Below are 15,968 nucleotides of genomic sequence, written 5' to 3' on the forward strand. Positions count from 1 at the left end.
GAACAGATTTGACAGATATAAGTATAAACAGATAGTGGAAATAAAATTATGTAGTGTCATATAATGTGCAACATTTAGTAAAGTCCATGCTTTTCCAAATGAAGAGAAAGATACACTTGGCATTAACAGTGTTTGTTTACTCTATATAGATATTATTGGTCTAATTTTAATATTATACATTTTTTCTTTTTCCACTAAATTATACGAGTATAGACTTTATTTTTCAATAAGTCATCCAGTCTTATCAAATGTAAAAATTGATGCCACAGCTCAAAAAAAATATTTTACCTACTTGCATATGCGCTGATACTCATATCCAGCTCATTCAAAATGGTTTTAATTAGATAAATAATCGATTGAAAGGGAAAAGTGCCTGACCAACATTACCAAGCTATGGTCCCTGGGCGGTTTTTTTGGATAAGAGAACATTAGAGATATTCTTGACGAAGGTGGCTTTTTTTCCCCGGCCCTCTGTAATCTTTGCATAGTGCTGGTAAAGTACGTGCACTTTGAGTGCCATACTGCTGTTTAATTAAAATGTGAATGTTTCATCACAGATGAGGAGAAAAAATATGGAGAAAAACATATACACACTCATCTGACTGGAATTATTATTATGGAATTTGTTGAAGCATGCTAGACTTGATTATGTTTGGTGGTTTGTAATTTGCACAGTAGTGGAAAGGAATCCTTGAGCACTTTTGTACATTTGTACTTTTGCAACTGACTATTAAAAATGGTTCACATGGGGTGTTTCTGCCAGTGCACTGACTATTCAGAGTTTATGGCCTCATGTTCTTCTGATCACTTTTTCTATGGCTACATTAAAGGGATTTCTTCTTTTTCTCTTTTTTTCCAGGGTAGCTTGAGAAGCAGTCATCAGATATCTCCCCAGGAATTCCTGGGAGAGTTAAAGTCGGGGGTGATGGACGAACGTCTGTTTGCCTGTCTAGACTCACTGCGAGTCTCCCTTACCAGCAACCCTGTCAGGTACAGTACACGATTATGACACTGAGGATGCTCTCTTTTGTTCAAGTGCCCTCACCATTGTCTCTTTTTGTTAATAATTACACAGTTTAGAGTCATCACCATCGTATGACATTTTTTAGTTACATATTTGCATATATCTTCTTTTTCTCTTTTAAAAATGTCATTATGTCAATAAATTAAATTTAATATTCATATTGCTTTAATGTAACGGAATGAAAGGATTCAAACAAGACATTAAAAGTTTAGAGTAGCAAAGTGAACGGGGCCCCAGCTCATATAGCCTCAGAGGTTGCAGCTGTAGAGATCATTCCAGGCTGAGGTGTGAGTCACTGTTGTAGCAAATTGAAAATGCTTCACTGAGAACAGAAAACCAGAGCTTGTTTACTGAATTAATTCAGAATGGATTTGAAATCGGAGTGAACTCGTTTAAACTGTCTTATGTATAGAGTTCTATGAAGCATAAGCCTAATGTTTTGCTTGAGACCATCAGAAGCAGTGTGAGCAACAGACTTTTAAGATTGTTGGAGGAGTTGTTTCATAGGGCAATGCCCAGTGGGAGTCTTTATTATTATTACATTATGCATAGTCTTGTGCTGTTTACTTTTTATAATAGCACAAATTTGTTTTCAACATTGTTTCTCACTGTTTGTGCTGATCATTTTACCAGGAGAATGTAATGTACATTCAAACCTCAGAGATGCCCCAGCTGTCAGCTACTTTAGTTGTCTGTGAGAAAAATGAAAATGACCTCTGGAATTCTGGATGCCCATATAACTTTTTCACTGTTCTTTACAAGCTAGTAGTAATAGAGGTGGGCACATTATCATCAGCTTCTGTGCATCTGTGCTACCTTTTTAAGCATGTAATTCCACTGTAATGCCGTTAAGTGTTTTACAACAATGTGTTTGTGTTCATATCTCCCACACCCAGGCCTTTGTTCACTTAATAGAACTATGTTTCATATATTGGCAAGTTTTTTCAAGCATTGTTCATCTCTGCAATTACTTTTTCTAGGTGAAATACTGACATTATGTAGTTTTCCCATGCAATCTTAAACCTTATAAATTTAGTTTTTAATTTGAAACCAGTCCATCAATAATCTTTTGGTAAAAATTCCAGATGAAACCATGGAGGAAGGAATTCTGTAAGGAATTCTGTGGTCATATGTTTTTAAGACTCAGATTAGAGGTATGCAGTGCTGCACATCCTGAACAAAATGCTGTTTGGGGTAGGGTGGCTAGTTTTGTGTCACAATGCTTAATCACTGTAAAGTTAAAATTTTTGCCAGTACAAAGTAAAACTGACTCGATGAGTAGGTGGGCAGTGTTCCTATGGCGATATCTAAGCCACACTGACAAGCTGATCCCAGGCAGTCTTATCTTGGTTGTGTCCCTCTCTTTGATTTAGATGGTTGCTTTTGGCTCTCTCTAAACTCAAACATTTTGTCTTTGCTGCCCTTTTAACACTTTACCACCTCCTATCGCCACATGCATACACGCAGATTTATTTGATCACAATATGCCATTGTCACGATTGATGTCATGAATACGTAGTTTGTGTGTAAAGCAGAGTTCATGAGCATTTATTTTGAATCATGTGTCCAAACATGAACCCGTAACCTCCAGATGTACTCCAGGTGCCTGCGCTGGCTACTTCGAAGTCAGATTTGCTTATATACACAGTGCTTAACAAATTTATTAGACCACCAACCAGTGTAAGGTTTATGCCACAGCTGCCCTAATTTAACAGCATTGGTAATTACCAAAATATTTTTTATGTTTCTTTAATGGTTAATACACCAGTATGTAGAAGCTCTTTAACTGAGATGATATTTTTAATGCTAAAATACAAGTATTATTATCCATGAATTTTCAAATTCACTGTTTTGCAAAAAAAACAGAAAAAATAGTAAAGCATGTTATTATTTCTTGATTAAGATGTCAAATTATAGATATGTACTTGCATTCCTGAACAGAAAAATTAGTTTTAGTGGTTGAATGTTATGCTTGATTAATTTCTCACTTCTCAGAGAAGCCCAGTGAGCCGGCTCAAATTTGGGTATGAAAAGGTGAATTCAGTTTGAAATTCCTCATTCCTGTTCAAAATGGTAAAATGTCGAGATCACTGAAAATGAAAGAGTCCGCATTAAAGCACTTCATGATGCTGGATGGTCTGTGAGACAAATAGAGAAAGACATAACGTCTTCACTTCTCACAGTACGCTTTGGAGTCAATTGCCGAGACTGGTACTTACAAAATGCGCCAAGGAAGAGGCAGGAAACGAAAGTTAACTGAACCAGATGTCAGACGCGTCAAGATTTTAAGTACTAGAGACAGAAGGAAGACCACTGCTGATCTTCAGGCAGAGATAAATGCTTCTAGATCAGAGTCTGAGAAAGTCTCCAGAATGACCATAAGCAGACGACTGATGGAACAAGGCTTCAAGGGAAGACTAGCTGCTAAGAAGAGGCCTGCAAACATCCAGAAACGCCTCAGATTTGCCAGGGAGCACAAACACTGGACTGTTGATGACTGGAGGAAGGTACTCTGGACGGACGAATCCAAGTTTGAACTCTTCTCTCAGCATCGTCGTGTTTATGTCCGCAGAAATTCTGGAGAACGTTTTGATGCCAGATGCATTGCATATAACAACAGGACAATGACCCCAAGCATACTTCAAAGCTGTGCAGAGACTATTTGACCAAGTAAAAGGAATCTGGAGCACTGGAACTGATGGACTGGCCAAATCAAAATCCAAATTTTTATCCTATTGAACAAATTTGGGATTTAGTAGGTTCAAAGATTGATCGCATTAAGGTTTCATCAAAAGCAAGTCTGTGTGTGGGAACAGCTAGAAAGTATTTGGAATTCAGTAACAAAAGACACTGTTGAAAAGTACATAAAAACAATGCCAGCAAGAATGCAAGCTGTTATCAAGGCCAAAGGAGGCCATACAGAATGTTATGTTTTTTGGTTGGTATGTGTGGAAAAAGGACTATTTAGTTCTTCCAGTTTGTTATTTGTCAAGTAAATAACAGTAACATTTTTAGTTTTTAGTTTTTGAAAGCTTTCTAAAATATTAATGCTTTCTTGTTTTTATGTTAGGTGGTCTAATACATTTGTTAAGCACTGTATGTACATTAAGGATGGCTCCTTACTTTATGTCAAAAAGTGTTGAAGCAAAGAGTGTATGTCATGTTATTTGATAAAAGCCCAAACAACTATTTACAGGCTAACCAGATGCCACACATATATAATATGAGGCTATGGGTCGACTCTGCTCAGAGTTTATGGGCCATTCATAAGCTCTGGATATTGTTGAGAAAATGACAGACCTGCTCTCAGAGATCAGAGTCATGAACCTTGTACGTCTCAATGATCTCAATGGATGAGCTGAATGTGAATTGGAAAGTGTTCCAAATACTTCAGAGATACTTGCAGAACGATGTAGGGAAGTTGCTAATCACTCAGTTTGTGCAGATTACAAATAGTGCACAATGCGTTAAATGGATGTAAATCTGTTGGGAAGTGGAACACTCTAGCCTGCACTGACTGTTCGCCGATTGCCCTGCCCCTCATGAAGATTTTATGACAACAACTGGATGCAGCATGTCAATGCTTCAGTTTTGTGAGTACCGGTGGATTGAGAATGTCAGCGTGTCAAAAAGAGGATTTCTGCTCTGGCTGTATGTCAAACATGATGTCCAGACTGTAGGAAAAGGTAAACTACCCTGTCCAAATGTGGAATCATTTTGAGGAAGTGCTGATCCTCTTTTCACTGTGAGACAACAACCGCACTGCAAAAGAAATCATTGCCTTCCTCAGCATGTATCAAGCAGACCAACCCTGACTGACCTTTCTCTCTGCGGACATGTACAAACCAATTAAAGGTAAGGATAAACATATTGATGGTGTAGCTGCTGATGTTTTATTTTAGACATTGCATTCTCTCAGATACACCTAGAAAGTGTGACTTGTTTCCCTTGTTTTCCATTCTATTATACCTCTTAACATCATAAAGCTATCATAACAGGTGTCATAAGCAGTCAGGGGCAAATTGATAGCATCTGACAAAAGACTTTTACTTTTTAATGACATTTACTTAATTTACAGAATATAATCACTGTACACTACTGTAGTTTGTATCATCTATGTTATGAATAGATATTATTCAGTTGTTGGATTTGTTTAATTCAACTAAGAGTGTAATATTCATTAAATGACCCAGTGCATGACATTTGAATTTGCAAATTAAGAGTGATCAAACTGAAACATAAACTCATCTCATTTTGTCTGTCTGCAGGGTTCATGGATGAGTTTCAAAGGAAAAGCACCTCTAAGAGGCTACGTCTTCACTGAGGCTCCTCCACGTCCCTTCGAAGACAGCTGTCTGCACAAGGATCGTTCTCAGATTGATACTGTTTTTTGTAGCAGAAGCCACCCTGAACCAGCTCAAGTCTTTACAAGATATTCCAGAGAGGCACAGACTAGAGATTGACTGTAAGATGATCACACTACTTGAGACAGTGTTGCAAAAACGGTAGTGTATCACCTAATATTAATTAGAAGCATGCTGTGCATAGAGCCAATGTGCATGGCAGAGTCTAAGGAACTGTTGCTTATACTTGTTGAAGCTAACCATGCAGATGGGGAATTTGACCCCAAACAGATCAGGCTGATACCTCTACAGTATGAGACAGTGGGATTAAACCATATCACAAATGCACTTGTACTATGTCATGGACAGGCCAGTGTTGAGAGAGGATTTTCCATCAACATGAGTAGACTGGAGAATCAGACAGAAGTCCCTGGTGGCTCAGATGTTCATTGTTCACCATGTCAGGTCTGTATGGGGCATAACAAAGCTAGAGATCACCAAAGAGCTGCTGGTCTTGGCAGCAGGAGTCAGGTGCCGTGGCTACCTGGATGAAGAGATGAGAAAGAGAGCAGCAAGCTGTTGACTAGAGGAGAAAGGCCCTCACAGATGAGCTGGATGATTTGAAAGAGAAAAGGGCTAGGATGGAGTCTGACATTTGCACCCTTGAAAAATCTGCAGATGAATACGCTGAGAAAGCATAAGCTACAAGCAAACTGCCCTTCATCGTCACGTCCCAGCAGTAAGAATAAAAAAAAAGAAAGCTCAGGGAAAGGAAGACTCTTCTGTGAATATTCCATTAGTTTAATAGTAAATAGGAAGGACAGCTGCTTTACAGTCCCCAAGGTCTGTATTCCAAAAGACAGTCCTGATCTTGATACTTGCCCGATACTGCTGCCATCTAAAATTCTGCTGATATGTGTCAATGTTACTCAATAAAATGTTTATTTGCTTTTTCATTTGAATTATTTCCAAACATTCTCTCCTACTCATTTATATTGTCCTAATGATCTGCCAGTGTTGATTAAATAAATCTTTATTCTTTGATCAAACTCAATTTTGTATTCTTATTTTTCATGCGTACACAGACATTTCACAGAGTGTGTGGTTGTGGACATACGGGCCCTGACTGAAGATTGCAATACGTGTTTTTTGCTAACCAAATAAAATTAGAAAGTTGTGCTTTTATACAGTGAGATGTCATGCCAGGGAAAACCCCACTTGGATCCAGTGAACAGATGAATTTGTCATCCATGCTCTGCTGCATTGTAAATTCTGTTAAACAGAGCAAGGAATTTTTAACACAGCTTTTCCAAAGATCTTAGTTTTATTTTGGATGCTTACATTATTTTACTTTGCACACAGAAACAGAATTATTTCGCAAAAAACAAAAACTGCCAGGGTCAACATTATTAGCCCCCCTGATGCTAACAGTCAATTGTGTATCCTTTTTGCTGGATAACAGCCTGCAGTCGTTTGTTGTAATTTTCAACAAGTCTCAGACACGTCTCCTGAGGAATCCCAGCCCATTCTTCTTTTGCAAATCCAGACACTCTGAAGCATCCCAACAGCATAATACTGTCACCACCGTGTTTCACTGTGGGGTCGGGGTTCTTTGGGTTATACACCTCTCCCTTTCTCCACACATAAGCAACGTTCCTATGACCAAAGAGCTCTAGTTTCGTCTCATCTGACCAAAGGACACGCTTCCAGTGTGCATAATCTTTCTCTGGGTTGTCCTTGGCATACTTCAGTCTGGCTTGAAGGTGTCTCTTCTGCAGAAGTGGAGTTTTTCTTGGTCTGCAACCTTGCAGTGCATTCATGTGTAGGGCTCTAGTGATTGTCTTCTTTGAGACTACAATTCCTGACTTGGCTAAGTCAATCACTAGTGTCTTGGCAGATGTTCTGGGGTCTTTAGACACATCTCTTACTAGTTTTCTTTCCAGAGAAATCTTTCGCTTCCTACCTCTGCCAGCCTTGTTCTGTACTGTGTGGCTCTCTTTAAATTTCTTGATGATACTTCTCACTCCAGTTCTTGACACTTGGAAATGCAGTGATAACTTTGTATATCCTTCTGCTTTGTGAGCATCAACAATTCATTTTCTCAAGTCAAAACTGATTTCTTTTGTTTTTGGCATGATGCTTTCTCAAGTGACAGCTCAAACTCTTACTGAAGTTTTTATTCTGTGTCTAAATTGGAAGATAGCCCTCAGTTTTAACTTGATTTTACAAGCTTTGAGCATTATAAAGTTAAAGCACATCATACAACAGTGGTTTGTGCTATGGCTCAATCAAAAGGTCAGTTTTTAAGGGGGCTAATAATATTGACACTGGTAATTTTAGTTTTTTCTGAAATAATTCTGTTATCGTGTGCAAATAGAAATAATTTAAACTTTCTTAAAAAACTAGTATGTTTAGAAATGCTATGTTGAAAATTTCTTGCTCTGTTAAAAAAGAACTTTGAAAAATTTTGAAAAAAACTTTAAATTTCATAGGGGGGCTAATAATTTTGTCCTCAACTGTAGATCAATACATATGTGATCAAAACACTTAAATGTCAAATTTAATGTCAGCGTTAATGTGAAAAAAGTTATTTTTAGTTCTTTTATACAGTCTATCGTTTATGCATCGGAAGAAACTAATGGACACTTAATGGTAATTGCTACTCTCTTTCTTTTTTATTAGCACAAAACATTTTAGACCTTGACTCTATCTTTCAAATCAAGTTTTTGGATTGGTACTGTATGACTACTTTACCTTTTTCTTACCTTCCATTGCCTCCAACATCAGTACACTGTGTCCAACAGTACATGAAGATTATGTTATTTATATGTTGGTAACACAGGTGGAATGTCTTGTCTCATTGACCTCATCAAGTCTAAGCCTTTTCATTGCTAATAAAGCCTTCCTACTGCCAGGCTCATCTTTTTGAGTTATCATGTGAATAGCACTCAGGCCCACCACTGCCCTCTTCCACTTACTTACACAGTAGTACATGAGTGATTGCACATATATGTAGGTGTAAAAGAAGAGACTTCATTATGTTTTCTAGAACCTCTTGTGCACTGCACTTCCATGAAGATGATCAAGAGAAGATCTTAAGAGCATTGATCAGAATCAGTGACATCTATTAAAATGCACAAACGACGCCAAGGACAAATGTTCTTCAGAGCTTGATAAAAAAAAAAAAAAACTTAATTGTTAGTTTTGTTAATAGTAAACATAGTGAGATATACCACTTGTCTATATTTGTTTCTGTTGATCAAGATGAGACATTAGTGCTATAAAAGCGACATCAGTGACCATTGCTTGCAGAACAACACAAAGAACACAGGATGTACTCATGTTGTAAGGATATCCACGACCAAAGATTTTCCTAGTTAACTAGTAGTCGTTCAAGCCATTAGTCAACTAGTTGGCGCACGCTTATATGATATTTTTTGGTGCATCCGAATATGCTTTGAGTTCCAGGGCTGAGAGAGAATGTTATAAGTAACATTGTTAACACTGTGCTACATTACAGAGAAACTTAAAATGGTAAAAATTAGCCTTTAAAACATAAATTTTATAAGGGGCATGAGGCCAGCCACCTGTTAAATTCTAATGGAATAAATAATTTCCACCTTAATAAAAACAACTACTTGCATACTTGTCAGCAAGATGAATATGCATACTTAAAAAATAATTCACCACAAACATGCTCCTCTTGTGCGCCATGCCTTTCCTGACACCATCTGAGCCCACTGTGTCTTCCTCTTCCCTGGAGTCAGAGTCTTGGTCAGAGCTGCTGTAAATCGCCTCAGTACATTATAGGGCTGTGGTGATTTGTGCTGTGATTCTGCTGTGCCTGGTCAGAGGATGGAGTCACCCGTAGAACTAGCTGCAGAGAGCCTTGCGGCCATCATCTAAAATGTGGGAGTATTTTGGACAGAGATGCAAGAGTTTGGCTATCTTTAGCTCCACAAACTGGACATGACTTATCTTGGCAAGACGAACTGCTTCGCACGAGCGCTATAAATGAAGCAGAGAGCGACCTGTGTTCTTCTTGCAGCAGCAGCAGCATCACCCTGTTTAGTTTCTGTCAGCAACCAAGGACGAGATATCTGGATTATCAACATGTGGAACTTGTTTCTGTTAGTAGAAGTCACTTAAGATAGATTTTCTAGAAGTTTCTTCATCACCCCCATGTTAAAAGTGATGTCTGCACTGCTGCCGTTAACTTTACATCATGCACCATCTGACAGCGTTATTCTGCTGTTTTGTACTTTCTGCTCACTTTATCAGACGGATATGAGTGAGAAATGGCTTTAACTAACATTACAGTGTGTAATTAATTTCAGTCAGCAGAAAAATAGCAAAAATAATTTTCTTTGATTCTCACTGATGCAAAAATAAACTACCAGTGATCATCTTACCTGCATATGACTCCAGAGATTAAATAATAATTAATGTCATGACCAGTCTTAGTTTTAAGCCAAAATACTGATTTTTCAGTTCAGTAAAGGGTTGACAGTGATTGGTGATTAAATCAAAATGCATCATAGCTCCTTTTTAATTTAAAGTCCAGTATTTTTCTGATCAGGTGTCTGACATGGAGTCTATTAAATGAGGTGGAAATTCGACAAACTTTAACATATGCCACTATTATCATTATTTTAATGTGCTATATATGTCTATTTTAAGCAAATGTGTGGTTAAAACGCAAGTATATGTCTGACCTTATGCGTACCTACTGCTGTTAAAAGGACCCTCACCTGTCTGAACCTTAAGGGAAATCATGGCCTTCAGGCACCAACTCTTAATGAAGTCACCTCTACTAAAATGGACAGTCAGGCTCATATAATGACATAATTTGGCTTGACCATGAATCTACCTTGGCTAGAAACAGTAGGCCGGCAGCAGTAACTGCTTGGTATCTAATAGCCCCATTACATTCCTGAGTTGTGGGATTGATTTGGCAGTAAAGGTATTTTGTCTGCCACTGTTTTTGGATGCTTATCACTGTCACTTCCCTGGCACTGTTGTAGCAAACCATTCATCCAATATCAGGTGGTTGCATTCTGCTAGTATTGGCTGACAGGCTTATATGCTCCCCCATCAGATTCTTTCTGGAGGAGCAGACAGACTTAGTGGTAATTTGGTACTTCCTGTGGCTCCAGACCGTCACCCCGTGACGCTTACCTCTGACCCCTGTATACCTTACCCACCACAGCTATTCTAGCTCTCTTCTTTTTTGTGCACAGAGCCCACGGTACTGGCCCACAAGACCAGCAAGGCTACAGGATGTAATTGTATTAAATGGATTTGATAAATGGATCTGACAAACAAGTGGAAATTGGTTTTTGATATTATATTAAAGCTGACCTTCAGGTTTAAGTCCCAAGATTTATTTTTTCAGTTTAGCTGTAAAGTAGGGTAAAGTTTAGCATCTCTCGTCCTTACACCAATGTTTTTAATAAACCTTGGATGCTCTTCCTGTCTCTCATACGCCTGCCACCCATGTACTGCACACAAAGATGCACAATTCCTTAAACAATCATACTGATAGTAATCTCATAGGCACAAAATATACACACTAATGCCTTTCTCCTTTCTTGTTCGGCACTCAGTTCCCACTTTATTAGGAACACCTGTAAAATTAAATGCAATCCAATCAGACGTAAATTTGATTAATACTGATATGTATTGATTTAACTATATGGTTATTATCGTGGTTGCAATTTACAGTGGTGTTGAAATGGACTGCATTATAGTGAGAGATGTTTCAGATGTCAGCAGCCTCCAGCAGAACACCCACCCTGAACAGGGTAATTTAGGATTGACCTACCAAAATGATTTTTGGGGGTCTCAAATTTGCTTTTGGATTTCAAAGTCTGAGGGAGGTACATAGACATGATATGTTCACTGTGTAATATTCAGTGATGCAGTTTGGAGTTTTTTCATTGTGTTAACGTGTTTGTGTTTTTTCTTTTTATAAATTATGTTTTTCTCTCTTAGTTAACAATTAAAATGGTCAGGACTAGTTGCAGCCCTTGTATCTGCTTTGATGAGTATTGCAATTTAGCAAAGACTTAAAGCTGTATTACTGTTTTAACTGTTATTGTTGAAAAAATATGATTTTTAAAAAACACTATTTCACATCACTTTCTCAACACACAAATAAAACTTGTCATGCACTATTTCACACTATCAAAACTGAGATATTTATACGACAGCATGATATTTGCTGTTGCCTGGCTTTTATAAGCATTGTTTTTCTTGTTATTGGCAATCTGGTGGAGTGACGTCAGTCAGCTCTCACTGGATAAAATCACCTCCTCTATTTTTGTTTCAGATGTCCCACATTTCTGTGACTTAAGCCTCCTCCTCTCTGTCCCTGGGGAACCCTCCTGTAGTCAGTTAACTTGTTATGCTCGGGACAACATTTTAAAGTTAATTTTTTATTTCTGGTTCATAACCGCTTTAGCAGAGTGCAACACTGTGCTGCACTGCCTAGGAACCTTGGAGGCATTCTCCTGAGACTCTGTTAGAAGTCAAGCTACCTTAACTGTGAAGTTAGCCAGATAAGGTGCCTCATTTTTCTCTTTGATTTATGACTGTTTTTGTTTCCCAGGGAATGGGATGATGAATTTGTTTTCCTTATTTTTTTAATGCTTTCTGCCTTGCTCTGTTTCTTGGTATCTTTCTGAGATGATAGCCCTCAGTCGAATATTGCTGTACTTCTTTTGCATCCGTTGATGGGTGTGATTACAGTATGCCTCTGATCTCAGAGTGAGAATTAATTTACTGTTTATTACATTGTATAAATATCAAATAAAAGTAAATTGCAGTGTGTCATTCACGTCTTGGGAGACTTACCGATAACATAGGATAAATTTCCAAGAAGTAATTTTTGTCTTGATAGCATTGTTGTTTTTCTTCGCCACCTGAAATTAAAAAAAAAAAAAAAAAAAAACTATTCTGAGGTTCTTGGACTGAGAGGGATATTTCCTAACTCTGATGCAAATCACTGTCAGGTGAGCAGGTTGCCCATGTCTGAAAAGTAATGCAAAAATGAGCTCTGCTCCCACATAAATTTGTGTCAATCAAGGACCTGCACCCCATCCAACCCACAAATCACACCATCTTTAGATTGAATGCTGCCACAAGTCATATTCCTTCATGGTGTCTATCAGCATCTTAATAGTGAAAGGACAAGTCTATCTTCATTCTAGAACTCCAACTTTTTCCAGCAGTTCAATTTGTTTCGATTCAGGTCTGGTGGTGTTCTCATTGATGGTCCATTGGTGTCCTTGGTAGAGAAAACAACCCAAATCAGAACTTATTTGACAGTATTAAGAACCGTGTCATCTTCTTATGCTGGTGCCAATTAAAAATCCCGACAGGTTGTTAGGATCAACACAGATATATCAGTTGATGTAAGTCAGCTTTGAGAAATCACAATTCTTCTTTGACTGGCATGACAAGTATTTACTGCCACCAGCAACCACGAGGGCAGCTTCTCTGTTGACTGAAAATGTCGTTGACAGGACACCGACATCAATTAATATTGATTGGCCAAGCAAAACATCCAAATCAATTGTGTATTTTATTTATTTATATTTACGAGGGACTTCTCCTCAATCAACACTGACATTTAAAACACATTAAAACAAGTCTTCCATGATTAGCTATCTTGCACCTGTATGCTCGTATATTTGTGAAATGTGCACACTGCTGGTGGAAGAAATAGACCAAGCACCAAAACTAGCTATGACCCTGAAAGCTACATGTGTAGATCTGCTTTGTCCCATGTAAACACTGAAGGGACCCACGACATGCTGTCCTATGATACTGTGTCCTATCTGTATAATGCCAAAAGACTAATGACAATAATTATGTTAACAGGTAGCAGTCAGGCACAAAGAAAGAAACAGAAAGAAAAGTGAAGTGTTTCCAGACCATTTCTGCATAACAGGGCTCCAAACGCTAAGGACAAGTTTCTCATTAGGGATGTGGGAGAGGTGCCAGATGTTAGGAACTAATGAAACCCAAGGGCTGCCAGAGCATGCTAGATTAGCGAGCAGAATTTAAAATACTAATTACTTTAGAGTCTAGACAGACAGCGTGTCAAATACAATCCACTTAACAGCACAAGGATAAAGAAGCAGGTCACTATATGAATATCACTACTGATTCCTCTTTGAGGCAACTAGAATGCAAATACTTGCTATTATTTGAACTACTGTACTATAAAAAAAAACATATCTTTATTCACATTGCCCTTGTAATTACAGATCTAAGTTGGTGAATGAATACATACTTGCAATAGAATAATAAAACTGTAAAGGGGAACAAACAGTCAACATAGCGAATAGTAAATATTATTTACACACATGCCCCAATGTGCTGTTGCTTCCATTAGTGGCTTGAAGGTTGTCAGACATTGTAGGGATTTGGAAAGTTGTTACTCATGTTAGAAATGGGCCAAATATCATTCCAGATAAGTTGTACGTTTGACACGCAGTTTGAGAGGGTTGACGGTACCTGATTAATTGCCTGAACGATCAACTATCTGTCTCTCAGGTGGATTTCTAGCATATCAGCAATCTTGGTTGGCTCTCTTGCAGTGTGAGCAGTTCCACAATCCGAACTCCCACACAACTGATGTCAGGAGGTCTATTATAAACTCTAGTGAGCTTGTTTTATACTATTGCAGTAGTATTTTAGATGCTGAGGCTAGAACTGTAGTCTTGAAACTTTTTCTAGATTACTCTCTGTTCAGAATAGAAATAGTAATTGGTATGTATTAGAGAGTAAGAAAAATAATGCTGCGTTTCTGTTGTTTTGTTTAACATTGAGGACATATCCATCTTGTTTGAATACATTTTATTTGAATTGTTGTTGGGCAAAACTCATTTGGGGTGCGGTGCTTATGTTCAGAGTGGGCGCCCATGTTGTAGCCGGTCCATCGATCCGTACAGTGTGAGCATCAGAGTTGCAGGTTCTGGCGCTCACATGTTCTGCCCATCTTCTGCCCATCTTCTACCTTATCCCAGCTCTCCTTGACCTTTAGCTATGATACAGAGACACACCCCTTAGATACATTATTGTATCAGCCTAATTGTTCTTGCTCTTGTGGATGAGAAGATTTTGTCTCTCTGGCTACTGAGATTGTCTAAATTTGCCAGGTCCTTTGCCAAAAGCCTTTGAAAGCAGACTTATGTCACCACTATCCCTTTCCACTTTTCATGTGTGTTTCAAGGCAGATGTCTTTCAGATTTGTTGCAGTAGACCCTGACAGTGCAGGCCTGTTGGGTTTCCTGTGCAATAATTCCGGCTATAGATCAACTGATTATTTTTCTTTGCTCTCTGCTTCATCTACCAATGGCAAAAAACTAGCATGCAGTTGCCACTGAGCTATGCATTTCAATGAAGCTCTTGTCAAGACCCCCGCCTTTCCTCCTCTATAACCAGAATGGCCTGGGCCATGGCCCAGTGAGAAATGTGGGGTAAATTGATTTTTCTTTTCAACCACAGAGCCCAATTCCTTAGCCATCATGGCAATAGCCTTGCCTGTCTTCATCAGTATGGCAGTAGCAATTTTTATAACCTACGTCATCTTCTTGACCCTGTCACACACACAGTCATAGACCTTGATGATACAGAGGCCTACTAAAATGGAAGCCTTTGTAATTTTAAATTAAGCATTCACTACCGTTATATATGTTTAAACCACTATGTGGACATTTCAAGATGCCTGTTGCTTCTATTTGTAGAATAAATCCCCTTTTAAACCTTGCACTGTTGTGCATGAATGTGTTAAAAGAGCACACATTCATGAACGTGCTAATATTTTTAGTGAATCGTTTATTCCTGACTCGTCAGCTGAAAAGAAAATGAGTGTGGGTATATGGACAGAAGTATTAACGTGATATAAAAACTTTGATCATGCAGCATGAAGTGTATGACCTGGGCTACGTTGCAAACTGGTGTCTCTGTTACAGTGACATACAGACAGATCTGTTTTTCTCTTCTGTCTCATCTCCCTCTTCATCTCATTGCAATTCTCATGCATTATGATGTGTTCAGTTTGAACTGGAAAGTTGGAATTTCCAAGTTCCCAATTGGACATTTCAACAGTATGTTGATGTTCAAGTTTGATGTATTCTGTAGTGTAAAATGTTCTTAAATTGTTGTAAATTGTTGTCAGTAACTGTAGATATATATCCTGGCCATTCAAATAAAAACATAATATTGCACACCATTTATTATGAGGTTGTTATATAGACTAAAGTGTCCCTGTTGGTAGGAGATTCAATTTAAAATTAAATCAGAAAAACAACAACAAAGTAGAAGAAATGAAAATGAACTAGTTTATTTTTGCTTGGGCACATCTCTGCTACATCCTCGCTTTCATGTCATCACACTTGCGCTGTGAGAACTATATTCATAAATAAACACAGTACAAAATATCTAAATGAGTTATTAGGCACATGACATGGAAATGATGGTGAACAAAATGACACACAGCTCAGACATGAAGCAACAAACATTTTACAAATTAAATAAATACCTTGCTGGCCGCGTGTTGTAAAAAGAGGTTTGAAGTACTTGAAAATCCT

At 38.1% G+C, this 15,968-nt stretch overlaps 1 protein-coding gene across 4 annotated transcripts in view; it reads left to right on the plus strand.

Moving 5' to 3' along the window:
- Positions 1–15,968, plus strand: part of LOC146332762 (protein diaphanous homolog 3-like) — a 225,916-nt gene that overhangs the window by 22,750 nt on the left and 187,198 nt on the right. For all 4 annotated transcript variants that reach the window (XM_084715020.1, XM_084715038.1, XM_084715028.1 and 1 more), the window contains one exon: positions 860–990. In XM_084715020.1, coding sequence (XP_084571146.1) covers positions 860–990 — 131 coding nt within the window. The remainder of the gene's footprint in view (positions 1–859; positions 991–15,968) is intronic.

Source organism: Lutjanus erythropterus, chromosome 1 (assembly GCF_056507025.1).
Source record: "Lutjanus erythropterus isolate fLutEry1 chromosome 1, fLutEry1.hap2, whole genome shotgun sequence".
NCBI classification, from domain to species: domain Eukaryota; kingdom Metazoa; phylum Chordata; class Actinopteri; order Lutjaniformes; family Lutjanidae; genus Lutjanus; species Lutjanus erythropterus.